The following is a 22,522-nucleotide window of genomic DNA, read 5'->3' as shown; positions in this document are numbered from 1 at the left end:
CTTCTCTCTCCTCTTTAAATATGGCTTATTGTCGGTGTTAAGAAGGAATATGTGAAACTGAAGTCTTTTAAACTTGTATTACTGTTCGTATGGTGTTCTACATTGTTCAGAGTGGCTGGCCCATTCCAGTGTTCTCATCCTTTCTGAGAGTAAATTCTGTGAATTAGATTTTGCAGATGAGACCACACCAGACTGCTTATATCACAGCACAGATCCCTGTGGGACTTCACTGTAAATACTGCTCATCTACTCCTATACTGTTTCTTATTTTTAAGTTATTCTTTATCCATACAGAAAACCCTCCTTGCATGATAAAGATCAATCAAATTTTGTTCAAAACTAACCAATTTGTTAATGTAACAGTAAACATTCATAAAGCCCTGCACAGAGTCTTGTTTTAAACAAGTTAATTCTTAGCTGCAAACAGTGCACTCGTGCATGGAGATGCAAGCATAAAATACTTGTTTATCTGGATCTTACAAGTCCCAATCTAATTGTTGAAAAGTGATATACACACACAATTCCCCCACGTGTCTAGAATTCAAGATTAACTGAATGTGACTGCAGTTAAGACAAGTTCTATGTTTCATTTATGTTGCAGTTTTGAGTCCTTACAATTAGAATTGTTGTATGAAACAATCAAATTTGTCCTCAGCTTTTTTTTTCTTGCTTTTTTTCTCCTCAATGCAGAAAAACTTCACTGGCCTAAGACAGAGCTTTCTAAGAAATCAGTCCTGCGTCCAGAAGAACATAAGCTGAACATTAATAATGAAAACAGCCTCCAGCACCCACCTTCTGGGATCCTTAAGGACACTTTCACAACAGGAACCAGTAGCTACAATGTCCTTCTGCAGAGCAAAGAGGAGAAAAAACACCACACTCAAAAGCAGTCATCTGCTCACCACAAGAAACACAGAAAAACTCCGAAATGTTCTAGCACCTCGCGAAGCAACGAGCACCGCAAAATCAAAGTGCCGCTACCCTTGCTCAGCGGTGGCTGGTACTGCACTAACAGACAACCCCCCATCATCGTCACTAGCCCCATGTCTACCAGCGTGAAGTTTACAAACGGTATTTCAGTTGCAGGGAGCAGCATAGGACTGCCATCTCGACCCAGAAGTAGAACTAAGAGGCACTTTAATCTCACAAAGCCAAAGCAATCCCCATCCTCAAAAAGCCATGGAAAAGAAGGTGATGTCTCGGGCCGAAAACTCTGTTTACTGACTGCAATCAAGCCTTCCAACGTGGAGAAAGAGAAGATGAAATTCTTCAAGTCAGATTTCACATACAACCCTCAATTTGAATATGCAAACCCTGCTCTGCCAAACGTGTTAGCTAAGCACAGCCATGCATCAGACCGATTTCTTAAGCAGGTAAAGTTACTTTTTTTTTTCCTCCGTTTCCACTGATGATTTTTTCCTACACCTAATTAAGGTGGTATTTGGCTTTGTTTGTAGCAAGTTGTTTCTCCTTACCATCCTCCCCTACTGTTTGAAACATGCATCAAAGATGAGAACAAAACAGTAGAACTGAAAGTCTTTTTGATTAAAAAAATGAAAGCCTTCCTAATATTTACAGGATTCTATAGGATAAAGGCACAGTTCCTTATAAATGGGTTTACATGAAACAAAATTTAAGGCAAGAAAGCTTTTTAGGCAATGAAGCATAGTCCAATACAGGAAAAATACAGTGCCTAAATAGGTTTTAATAAGCACAGGGAAAAAAGCAGCATAGAAATCCTGCCAATCCTCTTGGTGACACAAGGAATGGGAGGGGATAGCAGTTATTTGAGGTCGTAATTGGATAAGCATATGTTGATGTTCCTTGTTTTAATCAACTTTGAAAGGATATTTACATATACATTAGGCTCAATCAAGCAGCAGACAAATTCCATTCCAGAGAGAGGTAAAATTTAAAAAGACACCCCGCTCTTTTTCTTTTTTCCCTTTTCCTTCATAAAATGCAGTCACACTGGTAACATACCTACAGATATTCCCATTCTAACTACCCTGGCTTCCTACCTGTCTTTGAGTTACCAAAAACCCCAACAAACCAAAAAAACCAAGAACAACAAAACCCTTGCTTTCAACTTTGACCTAAGCGACAAAACCCAATACTTTTATATATATAATAACAGAACAAGTCCTCTTCCCACTTTGGCTATTTTAAAATGGTTTAGAAATATCATATTTAAGTCTGACAAGCTTTTCTAAATAGAGAATCTCATATTTCAAGTGACACTTGACTTGGGAAGAGATACTGCCATTCCATGAGTTTCACTTCTGATACGAATATTTCACTTAAAACTCCTCAAAATTTCTGATGAAAAGGATACATGAATTAAAGTACCATGGATTCTAATAACTGACCCTTGACTTGAGAAGAGTCTGACTTTTTTTTTTTTTCCCTTCAAATCAAGAACACACAGAGGTTTTATTACCCATTAAGTCATTGTATTGTAAGGCTTGGTCTGCATTTTCACATTAAAAGTATCTTAATATTTTAAAACCTCAGTAGCTGGGATTTCATTAAGACTTTTTTCTTTATGAGAACAGGTAACAGCTGTTCTGTTCTTGAAATCAGCTTCCATACTTCTAAACAACCAGCTAAATCACACTGACACCAAATAAAACTACTCCTTGACTAGAGCTTTTTAACAAGTTTTCCTTTGATTTTTATAGCAATATTAGCAACATTAATCATAGATTACAGCAAATCATCAATAACTAATTTGCCAGACTGAATTTAATACAAATTATCCCTTTTAGTATGAGGTAGCAGAGCCTTAAAAATTATTTTATGCATGCTGATTTTATGGAGCAGGCCTGTCATTGATTTACTCTTCTTGTAGTAAAAAACCCCACACCTAAATAATGAATATTTTAATAATGATTTATTTCTCAATATTATTCCAGTTTGTAACTCTACCTTTTTCCCTTTACACACAAAGCATGGGAAAATAAAGGCTTTATAACAACTTAATAAAAAACATTGAAGGATTTAATATTCAATGAAGTATGATATTTCTGAAACTTACCAAGAAGGATGTAAATTGTTTCATAAGATTTAGTTTGTTACAGAATTTCTTAGCAAGAAAAGCATCTCTTCCAAGTTCAGCTCCTAAAAATACTGAACAATATCTTGCACTTCATATAAGCGGCCAAAACCAGCTTTCACCCAGCTTCAAGACCAGCAGGTGGCACTCTCTCTTTTTTTGACTACAGCTAGCTTTAGAATTTTCATCTCCACATAAATTTGAATTTCATTTCATGCAAATTTGCTATCCAGAAGAAGCAGCATTAATCAAAGTTTTAATCAGAAAGTATTATATGAGCATTTGCTTTTCCTCAGTGCTATTTTTTTTTTCCAGTGCAGATTTTACTTGTCAGAAGAAACACATAGGTATCTCATAGGAAGTGTTAAGTTCAGGAAAGATGACTTCAGTTGCAAAAAAAGTACTCACAGTGTCAAGAGTTGGGGCTGGCAGTAAAAACACAACGGCATGTAGTCATCCTTTTTCCTGCAACAAGGATAAATTCAGTTTTGTCTTTTGAAACATTTTTGGCTTTCATTTGCCGCTGTACTTATTTTAGGAAGCTTTGCTTTCTGTGAACAGAAATGGAATGATTTCTATTTTGTTCTATAGAAGGTGCTTACAGCAACTTACACTTTTTCTTGGTCTTCTGTGACTAATCTCTCTGTAAAACCAGCTTTTTACTGACAGAACTCTCCAATTTTATAGGGAGCTTTTAGGATACTTCAAATGAAATGAGCTCAAAACCCAACATTTCAGAATATTAGAGGATTTTTAATCATTTCAAAAATATTTTTACCCACAGCTATGCACAGCCTGCTAGGACATTAAAACAGACTGTGTTTTCTTATTGCCCTTTCTACTTTTGTGCATGTCTGTGGCATTGGTTAATATAGCATTACTGCAACATATCTGAAAGATGAATCGCACCCTGCCCTTTTTTTTTTTTTTTGAAGGCAAAGAACACTATGGATTTGCAAACCATTCACACAGCAACGCTGCAATGGGGAATACACAGGCTTGTGAGCACCTGCTTCACCCCCAGGTGTCTAGTCAGATTAAAGATTTTAAGCCTTAGGCACAGCTGAACACTTGTATTGATTGACTTTTCACAGACATAGAGTAAACATTTTTAAATTATTAATAAATTTGAAAATAATATTTTAAATGTCTCTCTTCTCATACTCTGTTTCTTTCTACTTTATCTTGTTTTCTTCATAAAAAGGTTATTTCATGAGTCACACAATATGTGCTTTTAGGGAAGAGAACTTGAGAATCAAAAATAGTATGCAGACTTGCAGCTTTTCACATTGACATATCTAATATTACAGAAATTAATTTTCTTCTTGCTGTGCTTCAAGGTCAGTGCAGCAACTGTGTGTTGAAAGTGCTATGAAAGTTTTCTTATTAGCACTCCTTCTGGCTCAAACTACTTGTCCTTCATTGTTAAGCTTTCTTAACACTTAAAGTGTGTGTTTGTTGTTTTTGCACAGATGCTAGAGGTGGCAATACTTATCTAGGAGTAATCATCCCCTGTGTTTGCAGAGCAGATGACTTAACGGTTGCAATTTGCTGAACCAAAGTCAGCATGGAGGTTGCAAGTTCAAGTAACCTGTGTGTTAAGACCTGTTTCTTTGAATTGTACATGAAGACAGGAAATCTATTTTAAAAAAAGTCTTTTTGTTGAATGAGTAATGCCACCTGTGAAAGAGTTGCACATCCTTTTCCCTTGTGCTCATAAAAATATAGCAGTTTTGAGTTAATAAATAAATCAATCATGCCACATTGGAAGTGTTTGCATTACATACCTTTTAAGTAAGTAATACAAGTAGTCTACAATTAGCAAGTTTATCAGATGTTGGAAAAATAGTTAGGTGGAGCTGGAAGGCTAAACAACATGACATTCAACACTGAATAATCCTTTGCAATGTCCAGGTGATGTCGCAGCTTAAGCATGTTGAAGATTCAATAACATGTCACTGGCTGTCAAGAGCACTTAATTGTAAAACACCTCATTCTCCACCAATAACAAATTCCCTCCTAAACTAATATTTATAGATAAAGTGTGTTAATATAGAACACAAAAGATATCAGACCTTCAAAGCAGCATAAGTTCTCAAGGTCCTACACAAACTTTTCTCTTCCACTAGAAGAGACTCTAGATCACTTCTGGTGATACCTCAGTAGGAGCATAGGTTTATTTCAGGTCACAGTCTCACAGAAAAAAAAAAAAAAAACCAAAAACCAAATTAATTTTTCATTCCTTATAAACCATTTGAAAAGTTTTTCATTAAAAATATTTCTATCACCTCTACATTACTTAAACATGCTCTTTGTCATACCAAGAGCAAGCATGCAAAAGAAAATCCACTGTAAACACTGAATAAAACTCAAAATACTACAGCCTAAGCAGACTAGCCTCAAAAATCTGCTCTTACCTCTCTCCCTTCTTTCTACTTGACTCAAAAAGGCGGGCAGCCACCATTTTATGACTGTTGAGTAGACTAACAAGTTCCATCTGGTACCACTTAGCATTACCTAAGGATGCAGCTGGGAAGTTTTTTCCCTCAGCAAATAAGCTATGCAGAGAGGAGAGCCATGGTGCCTGCAAGCCTTGTCTGTCTCACAAATCTCAACAGAAACTGCAACCCTTTTGTAGCAGAGCTGCTTCTGAACGTAGGATGAGCTGACTGAATGCTGGGGGCTGACTCCTAGGTCACTGAGCCCATTTTCTAATTTGGTTGCCCTGAAACAATTCATGAGCGTGTCTTATCAGTACACGTATCTAAAATAATGCTCAAGTAACTAAGCTGTGTTGCTGCACATGGGTGACGTGGGATTCTGAGACCTACTTGGCAGTAAATAATTTGTTTAAAAAAGCCACCACCACCAAAACCTAAACCTGTCAATTAAACAGAGCCTTGTCTTGCTCTTGTTAGTGCTTCTGTGTCATTACTTTCTTGAGCATCAGCAGGGTTTGCTGTGCAGGGGGACTTGTCGTGGAACCGCTCCTTCTTTTGGCACTCTTTGGTAGTGACAAGAGGGATTAAACCAGGCCTTTTAGGTAATAATGAACAGGAATTACTACGTCTAGCCAGTAACCTGGTGCAGCCACATAGATCTTTTCTTCCATTTTTTTACCTGTTGCTGCAGAGCTTACAGTTTTGCCTTAGGAACTGTGGCAATATCAGTACCTTGCCTTCTGCTGGCCCAGAGGCTGGAAAATAAGCTCAGAGTTGGACGCTGGAATAGGCAAGAGCTGGCATGCTGGTCTGGATTTTGCCCTTTCCCAGCAAGTTCTTGCAACGCCTGACTTTGAGTCATTTCACATCAGAGCCAGGTGCAGAACCCCAGGTGAGGGGCTCCGTGTCACATGCAGTGACTGGGATCCAGACAAATCCCAAATCTTTTTCCCTCAGGAGCCACCACCAGCTGTGGTGGTTGTTGCAAGAGGTGTCAAACCCAGTAGCATCACTGGGGACAGGGCCCATCTGCCACTCCCCAGAGATTTGTACACTGGCGCAATGTGTGTGTGTGACTTGCAGAGTCACAGCTGTTCACTTGGAAAGAATTATCAGGACTCATTCTGTTTTGCTTGAGACAGGGTCAAGGGAGGAGGTGACAGGGGTGAGCACTCGTCTTAGTAATTTCCTAACCGAGAGAATATGTGTTCAGCAATGAGGAGGCTTAAGCTGAATGACTTTCCCAATATGCATGGGTTCAAACTTGCAACAGCTATTTGGAGGTGGCTGAACAACCAGGGTATATGTTACTCAGGGTGGCACATAAATTAGAGGAGGCACCTTTCACTATCCCACCCTTCCCCTTGGAGCTGCAACCATGCACCATGATGAGGTGGGAGAGGCTAGAGTGGGTCTGTGCTTCTTCAGGGGGAGGTATCTCCGAGAACCTGCTGTTCATATTGTGCTGGTGATTCAAGTGTCTCACAGCATTTTAGGAAAAGCCTTAAACAGCCCAGGAATTCAGGAGAGGGCCTTCAGGCAGGCAAGAGGAGCTAGAACTTGGGCCTTCTGACTGCCAAACTCATGCTGCTTCCCTTGGCACGCATAGGTCTCCGCTCCAGGGAGTTTGCTGTTACAGACGGCCAAGCAGGAAGTTTAATGCACGTTCAGTGCTCGTTTTCTCACTGTTTGTTGTGATGAGGTGGTTTTAGAAAATACCTGCACTCTGACTAAGGTAGGAGAGTCCTCTGGGATAACACCACCAAACCTACCTATGTAAAGCTGCATCTCATAGTAGTAACATCTTTATAAACAGTGTCAAAACAAGAGAACTAGTTAATAAAGTTTACATACCCTTCTCAAACACCCTTATTTTTAGGAGATTTCATGTTGAGAAGAAACTGCTCCCTTGCTCTCAAATGGTTTTGGCAGTCCTCTGCTTCATCAAATCTGCTCTCATCCACCCTGCTCGACTTTGATCAGCACTCTAGATTTGTCCTACACTTTTTGAAATGTATGTAAAGTATCTTTGGTATGCTTCAAGCCTGCTTCTTATCTTTTGCTACCTTCGTTGGCTTCCTTCAGCCTATGACTCTCACTCGCCTGTTCTTCTCCATCCAAAAGCTTTGCCATCACATTATCAAACATTTCATTGTTTGACACAAAACTGAACTGGACCTGATGTTTGGTTTGCTGAGAGGCAGGATATGCCTCACAATGTAGTGGCCTTGTTCCCACTTCCATTGGGAACCCAACAGCCGCATGATCCTTTGGCTATGGCCAAGTGTTGCCTGAGAGAGGAATGCTGGTTCACCTAAGGCAACACCGTGCCTGGGGGCCTACCAACCATTCAACTCAGTGGATGGATCCCTTCCAACATGTGAGCCAATATCCTAGTCTTGTTTGATTTACTAGTAGAGAGATGTAGCCTGAATGCTGGATACTTTTTGAAAGATGCCTTTAAAACCCTTAAAAAGGAAAGGACCAAATCCTGGTGGCTTTTGAAAATAACATCCATCCCTGCATCAGTTCCTGCAGTAAATATCTTTCAGAGAATGTAAACCCCACAGAATCTACTGTGTTTTAAATCACATTATTGAAAACTTTTGAGGGGAATTGCCATTCTGTACAACCATACATTTGAACATAGCCAGACCTGTCTCAGAAAGTGAGAGTTTGGGGGACACCGCTTGGCATAGCTGCTCCAGGGATTGTGGTTCTCTGGCAAGCCCTGTTGTATCTTAATTTTTCATCTCACTGTGATTTTTATAGAATACCATTAATTGTAATGATTTTTTTCCAGAATTTATTACTGAGAGATAGAACTGGCCATGGGAGGAGATGAGGAGAAAAGGATGAGGTTCAGGAGACAAAATGTGATGCTGCTGGGCAGCAAGTCTTTTTAGGAATGGAAATCACTGATGCACATTCAAAGGAGCTTAAGCGTCCAAGAATTTAAGTGGGTACTTAGTGTGTTTAATCTAATAGACTTAATTGAAATTTAATATCAACAAGTTGTGAAGACACATTTCATGCCAGAAAATTAATTCAGAGACAACTTCTTTCAGAGTGAGCAAAGAAAGTTAATTAATTGTTCAGAGAAACCAGATACACCAAACAACTAGTAGGTAACATAAGTATCTTAGGGATCTGGCACTTTGCAAAGGAAACTGAAGAATGGTTATCATAAATTACTCAGGCTGCAGGCTGAGAATAAACTTCCTGGGACAGGGTCAGGAATTTTTGGGTTGCTTCTTTAACCAAGGATTTTGTGTAAGGCGGGGAAATGCCTCAGAATTTGCAGACACTGAAAAACTTATAAAACAGCCAATGTTTTAAGAAGTTAAAAATTCATATATAATTTTTTAAAAAAGGAAAAAAAAATCGTTTGGGAAAATATACAAGAACTAGATTTTGCTCTGATTTGTTCTTTACATCTAGCCCTTGATCCTAATTTTTGCTAGAACCAATTGTCATTATCCTCCAGAAACATTAGGCCTTGCTGAAGGATTCATATATTCCTTCTTTTAGAACTTAGACACTAACCTTGCTTCATTTATCTGAGGTAATTTTTAAATGACAAGCGATGTTAAGACTCGACTGTTCACAAGAAAAAAAATATTATTTACTGACATAGAAAGACTTCTATTCTCTTTTTATAATCTTTTACGCCCTGACACACCTATGCATTTGTACAAGACCTAATATATAGGGAAGTTACTGGGAACTAAAATCCCATTTGCCTCATAGGTCTCCAGTAGAGATATGTAGTTGTCCTTACTCATATTTCTGTGCACTAGGTTAATGGGACTAACTGTAAAAATAACAGCACTGAACCTCTGTTAAATACGTACAGTAGTGGGTAGACGAAATGATGCCAGAGCTACCCAGTTTGCACCAGATGAGGGTGCATCCTTGGTTTTTGATGCATTCATCTCGAAAAAACATGATTTGTTTTTAAGCTGCAGAAGGACGTCACAGTTTTCACAGCAGCAGTCCCATCGCCTTTTGTCTTTAGGAGCAGTAGGATTTATTTTCTCTGCAAACAACCGAGCCAAAGGTCTGTAAGGTGCCTGTTGGTCCTCCTGGGAGTTACCCGTTCGGGTGCCGAGGGAGGCTGCATAACACACGAGATGGAGCTGTGCTGCCGCGCGCGCTCGTTGCGGTGCTGTAACAGGGAGAGGCTAAGCCAAATTGTTTGTGGTGGCTTGGGGGGTGGCACCTCATTCCTCTTCTTTACGATACCTGTCTTCAGACATCTTGGCGCCTGATCTTAAAAAGGAAACTTGAAAAGATAATGCGTTCCTCGTTGGTGCCTTTTTTTATAACGTCAGCTTCTCACTCGTGCTAGCTTCAGCAAGTGCTGGGGCACAGCTGCCCCAAGGGGCCAGATCCTGGGAACCAGCCACGTGTCACCAGGCCCCCAGTGGGTCCGGTCCAAGTCCCTGTCCAGGCTGAAACTACTGCTGGAGTTAGCGTGGTGGCTAGGGATTTTTGGCCATGCGGGAGGCAGTGAGAGGAGATAGGGTTCGTGTAACAACACTGCGTGGATTTATGGTGAGCCTGTTTCTACCAGAGTCGTTCTCCTGAGGCTGCGCGTGCTGGCTTTTTGGAGAAGTTGCTTGAGGACCTTATTGCAGTACTGCTGGGCTGTCCCTGAAGAGGTGGTGATACAGCTCTCAGAATAACCAAAGGGTGATGTTTGCAACAGATTTCTGTTTATGCCTCATTTTCTGATTTGCTATTAATGCTTTGCAGTATATGCCCTCTTCTCCCATGTAAATAAAACCTTACTGTGAAGACTCAGGTGCAGCAGGAATAGAGATCACAACAGTGAAGGCAGATTCTTGGCTTCCAGATTGTGTAACCCCCCAAAACAACAGCCTTCTATAAGCTAACATTTTTTTTTCCTCTGTACTTAGGTAGTAAATTATGCTGCTTTCTGCATTCTTGAAAAAGAAATACAGATCTGACCAGGAGGCCCTTCAAATTTAATAACAAGTATTAGAGGCAGACAAAGAAATACCAAACATTCAGTGCAGGTATTCAGGTAATTGATATTTCTCTTATCAAAGAGCTACAGGACTTTCAGAATGCATAGAATCATACAATGGTTTGGGTTGGAAGCGATGTTAAAGATCAACTAGTTCCAACCCCCCTGCTGCGGGCAGGGACACCCTCCACTAGACCACGTTGCCCAAAGCCCCATCCAACCCGGCCTTGAACACTTCCAGGGATGGGGCATCCACAGCCTCTCTGGGCAACCTGTTCCAGTGCCTCACCACCCTCACAGCGAAGAATCTTTTCCTCATATTTAATCTAAATCAACCCTCCTTCAGCTTAAAGCCATTACCCCTTGTCCTGTCACTACACTCCCTCATAAACAGTCCCTCTCCATCTTTCCTGTAGGCCCCTTCAGGTACTGGTAAGCCGCAATTAGATCTCCCCGGAGCCGCCTTTTCTCCAGGCTGAACAACCCCAACTCTCTCAGCCTGTCTTCATAGGAGAGGTGCTCCAGCCCTCTGATAATCTTTGTGGCCCTCCTCTGAACTTGATCCAACAGGTCCATGTCCTTCTTATGTTGGGGTCCCCAGAGGTGGACACAATACACCAGGTGGAAATGAGCAAGATTACAGTGATAGTTGCTTTTGTAAAATTCTTTGGAGAACCATAAAAAGAAACATGCTGACAACTTAAACTGCAAATGTCCTTGTGACCTGTTATGTCTGATTTACAAGGCAGTTGTACAACATTCCCAAAATTAAAGAGTAAATGGATGATACTTCACTAGACTGATAATCATCTGTGTCATGCTGATGTATGTGGATCCAAACTGAGTTGATCAGAATCTTTTTTCAATACTTTGGCATTAACATATGTCTGACGATGATATAAATTGATTACAGACTATGTCAGCCTGTATCTAATGACTACAGGGTCTTACTGTTGCTATGCTTTCATGTTTTATAGTCCATTAACATTATGGAACGGACGCTGCAGAAATACGGAAGCTATGAAAAATTTGAACAGGCCACTGGAGGCAGCTTGCTGACCAAAAGTCGCATCTGGAATCACGTCAGGAAATACATGGTGAAAGAAGGCTGTCTCGGTGAGGTAAGTGATACACTGGATCAGGGAAGAAGTATTTATGTAGATCTTAGAAATTACACGTGGATTGCCCCAAGACACCATTTGGGAGGCCTTTCCTCCATATTTACAAGAATATTCCTTACATCATATTTTTCTCATGGCTGTGCCTGTTCTAATTTTTGAACAATTGAAATGATGCAAATTCCTCGTGAATGCTTCAGCCATCTCTTTGAGTCTGTTTCCTGATTCACATATGCTCGTTCTTAAATTCACCTCATTTGGGAGTACCCAAGAACGACACCCTTCCTTCCCTCCTTTTTTCAGCTACTTGGAGACTAGCACATTTCCATTTATTCATCAGTTCTGCCATCCGTTCTCTTGTATCAAATTATTTACACCAAAGAGAGTTAAGAAAAAGCCAAGAAAAATAAGCAGCAGCCCAAGAGACTGATTTATAAGCAGGACCACAAATGAAAGTGACATAAGTGAATAAAAATGTCTGAAAGAGGTTGGCTTGTTGAGTTGGTTTGAGTGCTGGTTTTTCCTGACTTTAACCATGAAATTTTTTAGAGTCCTGTGCAAAAAACATATTTCCTATATTCAGGATTTTAAAAGTCCACTTTGACTGAGTTACACTGAATTGCTTGGAAGAGTCAGGTGAAATTGAATGTATAAAAAGAGAATTATTATTATAAAGAATTATTCCAAATGAAAACACCAGCTGCCACAGTCCGAGACTTGGCTGGGATCACTGGCAGCGAGCAAGAAGAGTCTGGAATGGGAGATCAATAGACAAAAATTAGTTTCCCAGAAAGTAGGTTTAATTAGTAAACATAATATTATTAGGAGAAACTGGCAAACTCATCACACGTTTTTGGGAGACTACAATTTGACACCAATACCAGACTTTACCTGTGTTTCTAAGAGTGAGGTTATAAAACTACAGTTTAGAGCAAGCAGGAAAAAATTAGATTTTTGGTTTTGCTGTGCTTTTATCTTTCTTTGCAATCATTTTCGTCTTTGTCTTCATAGAAGCAGGATCCTACAGCCTCACTGAACATCCCATGTCCTTCTTAATGAAATATTCTACTTTTCTGCAAAAATACAGTTAATGCATCATGCTTAGTATGGTTTAAGATACTATGAAAATACTCTCCAATTGAAGAGGTGTTAATAAAGCTATGTGGTACCCATGCTTTAAATGCTTTAGGATTTACCTATCTTTCCTGCATCTTAAATAGGAGTTTTATGGTACAGTCATGTTAATGCCTTTGATCCCTGGGTCCTTTTTTGTTAACTTTGATAGTAAAAAATGTCTCTTGTACGTAGTCTCCCTTGTACTCTTCTGAGCAGTACTGTGGGGAGTTTCTTTAGACATTTCATGAAGAGGGAAAGGTGCTTAATCTGTAACAAAGAGAGTTTCCCTTCTCCCTCCCAGTCACTTGTTTAAAAAGTCTTTTTAAACTCAAATAACAAAATATATCAATATGCATTAATTTCCTTCTCTGGCAGTTTTTGTTTTGATTACCAATTTTCCAAGAGAAAACAGGAAAACAGAAACTACATTCCTGTATCAAAGCAAAACAATGCCAGTATTTTAATAATATTTCAAGTCTGCATCATGTATCAGGAAACAAAGTACACAGTGCTTCCCCCTCTCATTCATGTGGCTTTAGAATTGCAACTAAAAAAGTTTCAGACAGTTAAATATCTATATATAACTAGTCAATACTGGAAGAGCCAAGGGAAGAAGCAGGAACGAGAGCGAGAAGAGAGCTCTTTGCTACCTGAACTCTCTCATCTTCAGATTGTGGTCCATCTCACGGAGGACCTGCTTTCTCGAGCCTCAATGACAGTGGTGAATGGCCGCCCCACTCTCACTATCAATATCTCCACTGCACGAGAGCACTGGCTGGAAGGGATGCTGAGACATGAAATTGGTACGAGCATGACATCAGTTCTTCAGGCAAAGGGGAGTACTTGCATGCTTTCTTACTCATTTTGCAATGATGGGCCAGGCACTGTACATGCACAGAAGGCGGGAATGTCCTTGTCTAAAGAACATATGCTGAAGGTGTGGTAAAGGGAAGGAGAAACCTCTCTGGGATGGAGAAGCCTATTTAGCAGTGCACCACGCAGTAGAAGGAAGATAATCCGCTTGAGGATTCCTAGAGATCACGTACATTATCATTTTTGATCAGATCAGGAGCGAGCTTTTTGAAGCAAGTCTACCAGCTAGTCCCACTTACTGCACTGAGATTCACATGCCAGAGGAATCTTGGAGCAGACAAAGTGTAATCCTTTCAGATGATGCTAGCCCAGAGGCTATGCTCCAGGGCATACCTTCTATGCTGTCACTGCTCAGGAACATTTTGCTCATGAGAGCAACTTAGAGCTAGTCTGAAGTAATAAAACGGGAAACAAAATTAGTGTGACCAGTCAATCTCAGCACCAGCCATTTTACTTTACAAATCTGCTTCTGTTATGCTGCACTGCTTGCAAATGTAGGCATACTTTAGGTATGAAGGCTTTACCCACAGCCCCCTAAATCAGTGAAGGATTGCCTTGATTTTGCATTACACAAGGTTGTCCCAGCCCCGTTGAAAATTTCTACAAACTTTTCAGTGAATCTGTTTTAGTTAAGTACATCAAAACTTGATTAACTTGGCTAGTGCCTGAATTTCAACTGAAGAATAAGCCCTGTGATTGCCTTGAGCCACTGTCACTCACATTGTGAGGGACCATAGCCTCTTCCAAGGCTGCAGCAGGTCTGTTTAATCACTTTCAAGAGGCAACATTTCTGCCTCCTTACTTTGATCCTCCTTCATTCTGTTCACTATGATGCCCAGCCTATGCTAGAGGCATTCAGCATGAAAGACACTTTTGAAAATTCCTTGTCATGGATTTGGGAACTCAAGTCCTGCTGACGTTTGTATTCCTTAGGCATTTTCAGGAGTCCCACTTGCAGTCAGCAGGTGAATAATTGCACCATGTATCTACCTCTGACAAAATTCTCTGTTGTAGACAAGGCTAAAGTTGGCACTTTTCCCAGTGCCCAGTCCTACCAGTTCAGAGTTCTGAAATGGGCATCTCCTTCCATATTTTATAATTTTTTCTAATCATTAGATGCTACTGTTCTAAATCCCATATTCCTTTCTTTTCAGGAACTCATTATTTTCGGGGTTTTAACAACAACAGCCAGCCTTGGTGCAACTGGAATGGCCGTAGAAAACATGGGTTAAAACCAATCAACCCTACAGAAGAGGGGCTAGCGAGCATTCACAGTGTCCTGTTCCGCAAAGACCCTTTTCTTTGGAGAGCTGCCCTGCTCTACTACACGGTGTATCAAGCCAGCCAAATGTCCTTCAGTCAGCTTTTCCAGGATGTGGGGAAATTTGTCAAGGATCCCAATACTAGGTGGGATTACTGCGTACGAGCCAAGAGAGGGTGGACTGACACGTCACAACCAGGTGGGTTCCCTGTTTGTCTTCTCTATTTTTGTACTTCAGGGAGGTTTTCAAAACGTGCACAGAGCTCCTTCAGCATGTCACGCAGTAAAACCTTTGTGAAAGGGAGAAATGGGACTCCACACTTTCTGAAGTGAGGCAGCAGGATTTATGCTATTGAAAACAAGGCTGAAAATGCACATCTGTGCGACTTTAAAACTGAATCAGTAATGGATTTTTTTTTGTTGGAAGTGGGAATGTAAATTGCAAAACCATGAAGAAGTTCATACTCACAGTTTGACCTCCTTTCTTGTTTATTACAAGAGATGTAACATTGCTGTGCATATTCACAGACACCATCTTCTATGTTTGATTTCTTTCTCTGGCTAGTGAGGTTAGCCTTCTGGTTAGTTTTTGAGAAGGTTTTCAAGGCCTGGGATATATATATCTCTAGTTTATAAAAATAAAATTGTTCTGCTTTTAATGGCTTGTGAGAATATGCCCGGAACCAACCCTGAGAGAGTACAATGTATCTTGATTTCTTTTAGGTTGTTTCAATAAGGATCAGGTGTACTTGGATGGCATCCTCCGAATCCTGAGATACAGGGAGTCCATTGATTTCCATCTTCTGACAGCCCTTGGAAAGGTGAGTGGACTCATTTTTACCAAAGAGTACAGTTTTGTCATTTCAGCAAGCCTGCCTGTAAAGAGCTATGAGTCACCATGCTCTGGTTTACTTTGATCTAGAAATCTCTGTTCTGTATAGCACCTTGCGTTACACAGTGCAAGTTACAAATATTTTGAGGTCCTAAAAGTTTGTACCAGCTTGTCCTCATTCCTTGCTTATCAGATCAAGATTTTATGGTCATATTTCTCAGACTTTCCTTCCCTCCTTTCACAGGGTACTACCTGACTTGCAGTACAACAGACTGCCTTGGGCAAGCAGGACAGGTGCTAGATAAGGTGGTGGTCTGGTGGTGGTCCTAGCAGAAAACAAAATCTACTATTTGATGCTAATGCATCCACTTCCACCACAAAGAGTTTTTCATCTCAAATTTCTCTCACTGATGTTTTCCAAAAATCAGGCTGGTTTTTTTCCCCAGAAAACATGGTACTTCTACATTCACAGAACATATTTATGTCCATTCTAACTGTCATTGCTTGTTTGTTCTCAGTATCATACTAAGAAGTGCAGAAACTTTGTCACACTTCCTGAACCAAATCCTTGGATTGCTAAGTTTCCACAGTTCATAAAGCTGGGTTCATATTCACATAAACCAGGATGCAAACTGAGGTTGTTATGCTTGCATTTAGAGCTGGTATACCAACAACATTTCTGCCTAGTTGGCAATCAATGGGTGATAAAGGGAAGTGGCATATTATGATAGAGGGTTTTGGTCCACATTTAAGAAGTTTTGCCTCTAATGTCAGAAACATCCATATTAGTGAGCAGAGCTATTTAGGTAACGGAACCAAGGTAGGAAGCTCTGAAAGTAAAACGGCACTGTGAAATAAGTCTCTACAACTTTATTCTTTGAAACTTCCTTTCGCTTTAAGCCTGCTTAACTCCACACAGCTTCTGCCTGCTAAACTACTGAACACATACTGTTCCTGTGCTGCTTTATGCTTTTCTGTCTTCAGGGCGTCTGCAGGATTGTCGAGTGACTTCGAAAACATAATAAGTCATTCCTCATATAATTACAGATTCTACTGTAATCCACAAGGCATCCACATTAAGGGTCTACAAGCAATTTAATTCTAGCAGCATTTATAAGTGCTTGACTTTACAACTTCTAAAATCAAGGGATTTTAGTGTCTACTCTGAATGTTTCTGCTGCACACATCTTCTGCAATCAAACTGGAAATTTGCATATAAGAGCAGTGCCTGCTGTCAGCATCACAGATCAGCTGAGGTCTGCAGGGACCTCTCAAGATCATCTAGTGCAACCCCCATGCTTAAGCAGGGTCAGCTAGAGGAGGCTGTCCAGGACCATGTCCAGTTGGGCTTTGAATGTCTCCACTGACGGAGACTCCATGACCTCTCTGGGCAGCCTGTGCCAGTGTTTTACCACCCTCACCGTACAAAAATGTTTTGCGTTCAGACGGAATTTTGTGCATTTTAACTAGTGCCCATTGCCTCTTGCCCTGCCAGTGGGCACTGCTGAGAAGAGCCTGACTCCCTTGTCATTCCTCATGCCTTCCCATCAGGTGTTTATACACACTGGTAAGATCCCCCTGAGCCTTCTCTTCTCCAGACCGAACAGTCCCAGCTCTCTCAGCCTTTCTCAGAGAGATGCTCTGGTCCCTTAGTAGTTTTAGTGGCCCTTCACTGGGCCTGCTCCAGTATCTCCATATACTCTCAGGAAAAACAATTTCTGTGAGTGTAGAGAAATATGAAACTTGCATTGACATCTGGCTTGTGGTTATTACAAGTTTATCATCACTCTAAAGGGTGATTTGTTTGTTTGTTTAGGGTGGCATAGGAGGATCAGGTCGTTCCAAGGGGAGTATTAAGCTCGCGCTGGTGTGTCTTCCAGGTTAGAAGCAGCAGCACAGGATTTAAACATAGGGAAGCCCAGCACTTAGTGGGAAAAATTGTATTGCCTTTTGAAGATTCTCAGTGTTGTATTGCAACAAGTGAGCTCATCTTTCACGGCATGCCTATCTTGGGCATATTTTCATTGCAAATACAATAAAGGTATGGACATAATAGGAAACAAAAGCAGTCAACTATACTGCTGACAACAAATTGCTTCTGTGCTCTAGTAGGTAGTTATAAAATCCAAGCACTGCTTTCTCATGTGAATGTATTTAAGACAGAGCCATGCTGAAGTTTCTGTGTCTTCTGTTCTCATCTGAGCACTGGAGATCTGGCTGATGGAGGCAGCCATGCCCTCCTGATGCTTCTGACATTACTTACAGTGTAGAAGAGAGCGGTGCATGGAAACAGAACACATGCAAGCTGTTCGGCATACCTAGAAGTGACTAAGGAAAGAGCTTGAAGCCTGAGAAAAGATGCTTTTTAGAAGGAGCAGTTTTAAAACTTTGCAGGAAAGAATTGAATATGGGAAGCACTGCAAAACATTCATGTAGTAATTGCACGCAAGTAAAATTAAAAAGAGAAATAGAATGCAGATATTGGGTGCACTTCAGTATAGCGTAACTACCAGAGTTTTAAAAAGCAAAAGCAGCAAAATGTCACCTACTGTTGTGTTTCCCAAGAATGTGAAGACATTACAAAGAGCTTAAATAAGCCTGGTTTAGTCTCAGGCTTTTTTACCTAATACAATGATTTTAATTACATGTGATAAGGAAGACAACCTGTTGCCACAGTAGGATGAGATTATGTTTTTGATCTCCTCAGGATGTCAACTTTTACCATTTTTTTAGCAATTGCAAAGACTGGGGAAATACATCCCATTCAAACCATACCTTGGATCACAGATACTTGTTTCTTGGTTGCAGCAGTAACAGAAACCCCTGAACATAAATATGAGGGGGAAAAGGTCCTTTTTCTTTCCTTTGTTTGGAAGGAAAAGAGGTAGAATTTCAAGTTGGGACAGGAGGGAGGGTCAGTATTTAATCTCATTTGGTGCTGTGTCTCCAGACTGAGAGGAGATAGAGATTTTGTATACTCCTCTGTATCTACTTCTAAATAGGTTAATCAGGTGTAGTGCCACACCATCTTCAAACAGCAGTATCTTAGTGACTTGAGTAAGCCTGGGCATGGGTGTATGTTCATTTTTTTAATCAGGATGCATCTTGCCATGGCAGCTAGAAAAGCGCACGTGCGTACTTAGATGCAAATTCATTCTCTTTGCCGACTTTGTTCCCATTATCATCAGCGAGACACACACCTATCTCCGACTGCCTCTGTGGGTCAGGTTTAGCAATCTGCGTTGCACCGTCCTAGCTTTCCAGAGCGCCCTTCCATGCCCCTTACACATAGCTGAATCGCTCCTGCTCACTTTAATCTTTTCCGAACAGAATCCATTACCTGCTAAGAGGGCTGCCTGGTTCCAGGGAACCCTGACTGCGCGGTGCTCAGCTCCTTAGAAGAAACATGGGGTAAAAAGGTCAGAAGGAGCAGGCTTTACTCTCAAGCCACCTGGCACAAACCTGCTGTGAGGAAATAGGATGTGCTAGTTAGTAAGCACAGCCAGGCTTGTGGGTTTTGCCAGTACATATGCTTCTGTCTGTAGGGTGCCCAGAACGCACAGCTTGTAGACAAAGCGGCAACCACATAAATTTCATCACACTGGATAGCTGCCCAAGGAGTCCCGTTTCGTGCTTGCAGGGCAGCTGGTGTAGCTATTGCACAGCCAAAGCATTCACCCTTTCTGGACCATCATTCACAGCACCATGAGCTACTGTGAGCTCAAGACTTGAAGTCCTAGCTCGCGGAATCAAGACTATGGAGAAAAATCTCAGCTTTCATTAGAAAAAAAGTAGTTGGCCCTGTAGTAGCTGGAAAAAGTTTGAGAGCGTCACATCTATTGAATGGGAAAAAAAAAACAACCTGGGATGCTTAAGGGTTGCCCATGCTGTAATTAGTTACTAGAGGTGCATTTTAATTCAGCTTTGCATAAGCACATTTGCTAGTGAAAATGAAAACATCAAAGTTCAGGTCAGCTGGCACCATGCCTTCTTCCTGTGCCGTGCCTGTCCTGCACTCTCTTTCTTGTTCCTCAGTGTTTTTTTCTATTCTCCTGTCAATCTTTCCACTTCTTTGAGAAGAGACTCCAAGACTCACATGTGCTCCATCCTTTCCCTCTCTACTCCTGCAGCTGCTGTAGGTCATTCTCATTCAGGTTCCTATGAACCTGTTCACTGATTGAATCAAAAGCAGAATCAGGAAATATGGAGGCATTTGCTAAAATTACGGGGTTTTTTGCATCTTCCACGGAGGCACACAGTTACTCATGTTTTCAAAGGATTCTCACAAGCTTTTAAATCCACCTGCTCTGAAATCTTTTCTCATCTACGAGAGAGAATTTAGACCCACAGCAGAGAAGTAACAGGGCTATAGCACTAAATTAACCCATGTCCTTCCTTACAGATCTCGTATGAGGATGTGGATCGCCTGAAAGGATTAGCTGTGATTGAGAACATGAGGGTACCGCACTTTTTGCAAGACCATGCCCGGTATATGGAGCACTTGGAAAAGATCATGGAAGTCAATGAGCTGACTGATAAGGAGCTCCAGGATCTCATAAATTAAGAATATCAGCCCACCATTCACTTACTCTGTGCAACTGAGGACGTAGAACTTGACTTCCCAGAACTTGCAAAAATGGACTTCTGAGGGGTGGGGAGGGAGGGAACGGTGGCCAGAATATGTGGAATTAAGAAAAAGTCCCTTATGTTCCTTTTGCGTTGTGATTGTATAACGATTATTTTCTTCAGGGTTTGTGCATTTTTTAAAATCTGGCTTAGGAATTTCTTTGCAGTGATCTGTCCAATCATCTCCTCTGTTTTATGTGCTGGGTATAATGCTTGACGCTGTCTTTTGTAAGATACTGCCTTTTCCCATCCAGGTTTAGAGGTGGAAGAAAGGAGAAAGAGGAGAAATCCCCCCTTAGTTCACTTGTGTTTGCCCTGTCTTTGGTCATAGCTTTCATAGTTCATAGCAATAGAACTGCTGTAGATTATGCTACATCACTGTCTGTGTAACTCTTTCCCATTTGGTCATCATTGCAATGAAAAAAAAAAAGTCTAAAAAACACAGTGCACAGAAGCAGGTCTTTGTGCCATACGATCAAAGCTCTGTAATGCTATAAAAAGTTTGGGTTTTTTTTTTACTGGGAGACTTAGCATTTAAAAAAAAAAAAAAGAAAAAAAAGATAGGTATTGCAGTTTTAATGACTGTAAGCAGGTAGCAAAGTTATTCCCTTTATCCCCTCAAAAAGTTACACTGTTCCACATCTTTATCTGTATAATACACGTTTCAGGAAGCTAAATTCTGGAAAGGGTCTCCCTCCTTGGAGGGCAAGCATAGCATGTCTAGGAAGTTCAACATGGCAGTGTTTTGGAAGAAGGATCAGGCAGAACTGTGATTTCATGACTTAGCGTGTTTCAAATAAATTCAGGAACATGGGGATGTGATTCAGCACAGCAGGCATCACTCACTTCTCTGGGTCACCTGAGCCTACAGAAGGTCAAGTCACTTTTTGAGCAGTACCTCCATGCCACAGCAAGCTTGAGCTTGCAGAGCTCATTGTAATGTAAATGGGAGGAAAAGAAGTCTCACAAGTGCCCTATTCCTGTGTTCCAACAGAAGTGCTGCACCACTCCGAAGCAACCTTACCTCTGTTTTAACTGCCGGTGCTATATCCAGAACCAAGAAGAGAAAACACTGTCAGCAATGGCTAGGCACATGAGAAATAGCTTAGATGACACAGGAGGACTTACTCCATAAACTAGGTTTTCTGATTCCAGACTATTAGGGAATTATCGAGGTGAATCGCGTTTTGCACCTGTAAGTATTCTGACAAAGGGTTTTGTTTTAGTAGATGGCATTTTACCAAGAGTCCTCTGAACTCCTGGGAAGCAGCTGTGGCAGGAGAAGCTGGGCAGGAACAAGCGAGGGCCTTGGACAGGGCTTCAGCAGTTTATTCCCCTTCTGCCTTGGCCCACTGGCCCGGCATTGGATAAGGCGAGTAGATGGATCCAAGGTTTCCTCCACACCACATCTGCATGGACCTGAGCCTTGTATCCCTCCCTCCCTGCTTATCCTGTTCTTTAATGAAAGAGATGGAATAACCCTCCCACCATATTTTACACCCAGGACATTACCAGCCATTACAGCAAAGTTTTGAGAACGCGTTTTCTGATCCATAGGAAGATCTGTGAGGAAGAGCTCTCAGTTGGCTAAAAGGTTTGAAGGTTTTTGAATAATCCCATAAAAGCAGCTGCCTTTTAGATAGTATTGCAGGTGTGTTTGCAGCAGCTGGCTGGCTGACTGCTTCAAAAAAAGAAAATGCACTCGACAAGCATAAATTTACTAAATTTGGTTATTTTCAAGGCAGGGACCAAGAACTGCTCCCAGCAGCCTTAATTTTGTATTGTCAGTATTGTTGACGAACTGAAAGCCTTTCAGCCTCTGTATGCTAAAATAAAAGCTCTTTTTCTCTCCTTCCCCCCTTCAGACCGTCTAGTTTGATCACTTTGTTTTAGAATTGCACCAAGTAGACGTGGTGTTGCAGCAGCCTAATGGGAACCATTTGCAGTCACGCTCCCACACACTCCAGATTTTGGCTCCTTCACCAGAAGCAGCAAGAAAGCCACACATGGCTGAAGTCGAGTCAAAGATTGCAGTCGAAAGCTGTCTTTGGAATAAATCAGGCAGAGACCAGTTGTGCCTCACCATGGAAGAATCTGGCTCACTTCGCTGATCCAGGGGTATGAGAAAGAGCCAGTCCTTTATCAAAGGGACAATTTTGAACTGATTTTTTTTCTTACAGGAGAGAACTCCTTGTCTTTCTCCAGTG

The 22,522-nt window shown here is 41.1% G+C and overlaps 1 protein-coding gene across 2 annotated transcripts in view; it reads left to right on the top strand.

Annotated features, from left to right (window-relative positions):
• Positions 1-22,170, top strand: part of MATCAP2 (microtubule associated tyrosine carboxypeptidase 2) — a 28,893-nt gene extending 6,723 nt beyond the window's left edge. The window contains exons 2-7 of one of the 2 annotated variants that reach the window (XM_054817710.1): positions 691-1,373; positions 11,467-11,610; positions 13,394-13,526; positions 14,751-15,056; positions 15,581-15,678; positions 20,092-22,170. In XM_054817710.1, coding sequence (XP_054673685.1) covers positions 691-1,373; positions 11,467-11,610; positions 13,394-13,526; positions 14,751-15,056; positions 15,581-15,678; positions 20,092-20,253 — 1,526 coding nt within the window. In that variant the 3' untranslated portion in view covers positions 20,254-22,170. Of the gene's footprint in view, positions 1-690; positions 1,374-10,430; positions 10,547-11,466; positions 11,611-13,393; positions 13,527-14,750; positions 15,057-15,580; positions 15,679-20,091 lie in introns of those variants that run through there. The other variant, XM_054817711.1, reaches the window with a different exon arrangement.
• Positions 22,171-22,522: the final 352 nt, after the last annotated feature.

This window comes from Grus americana, chromosome 2 (genome assembly GCF_028858705.1).
Source record: "Grus americana isolate bGruAme1 chromosome 2, bGruAme1.mat, whole genome shotgun sequence".
NCBI classification, from domain to species: domain Eukaryota; kingdom Metazoa; phylum Chordata; class Aves; order Gruiformes; family Gruidae; genus Grus; species Grus americana.
Note: the sequence above shows the minus strand (reverse complement) of the source record. Positions and strands in the feature narration are given on the sequence as shown.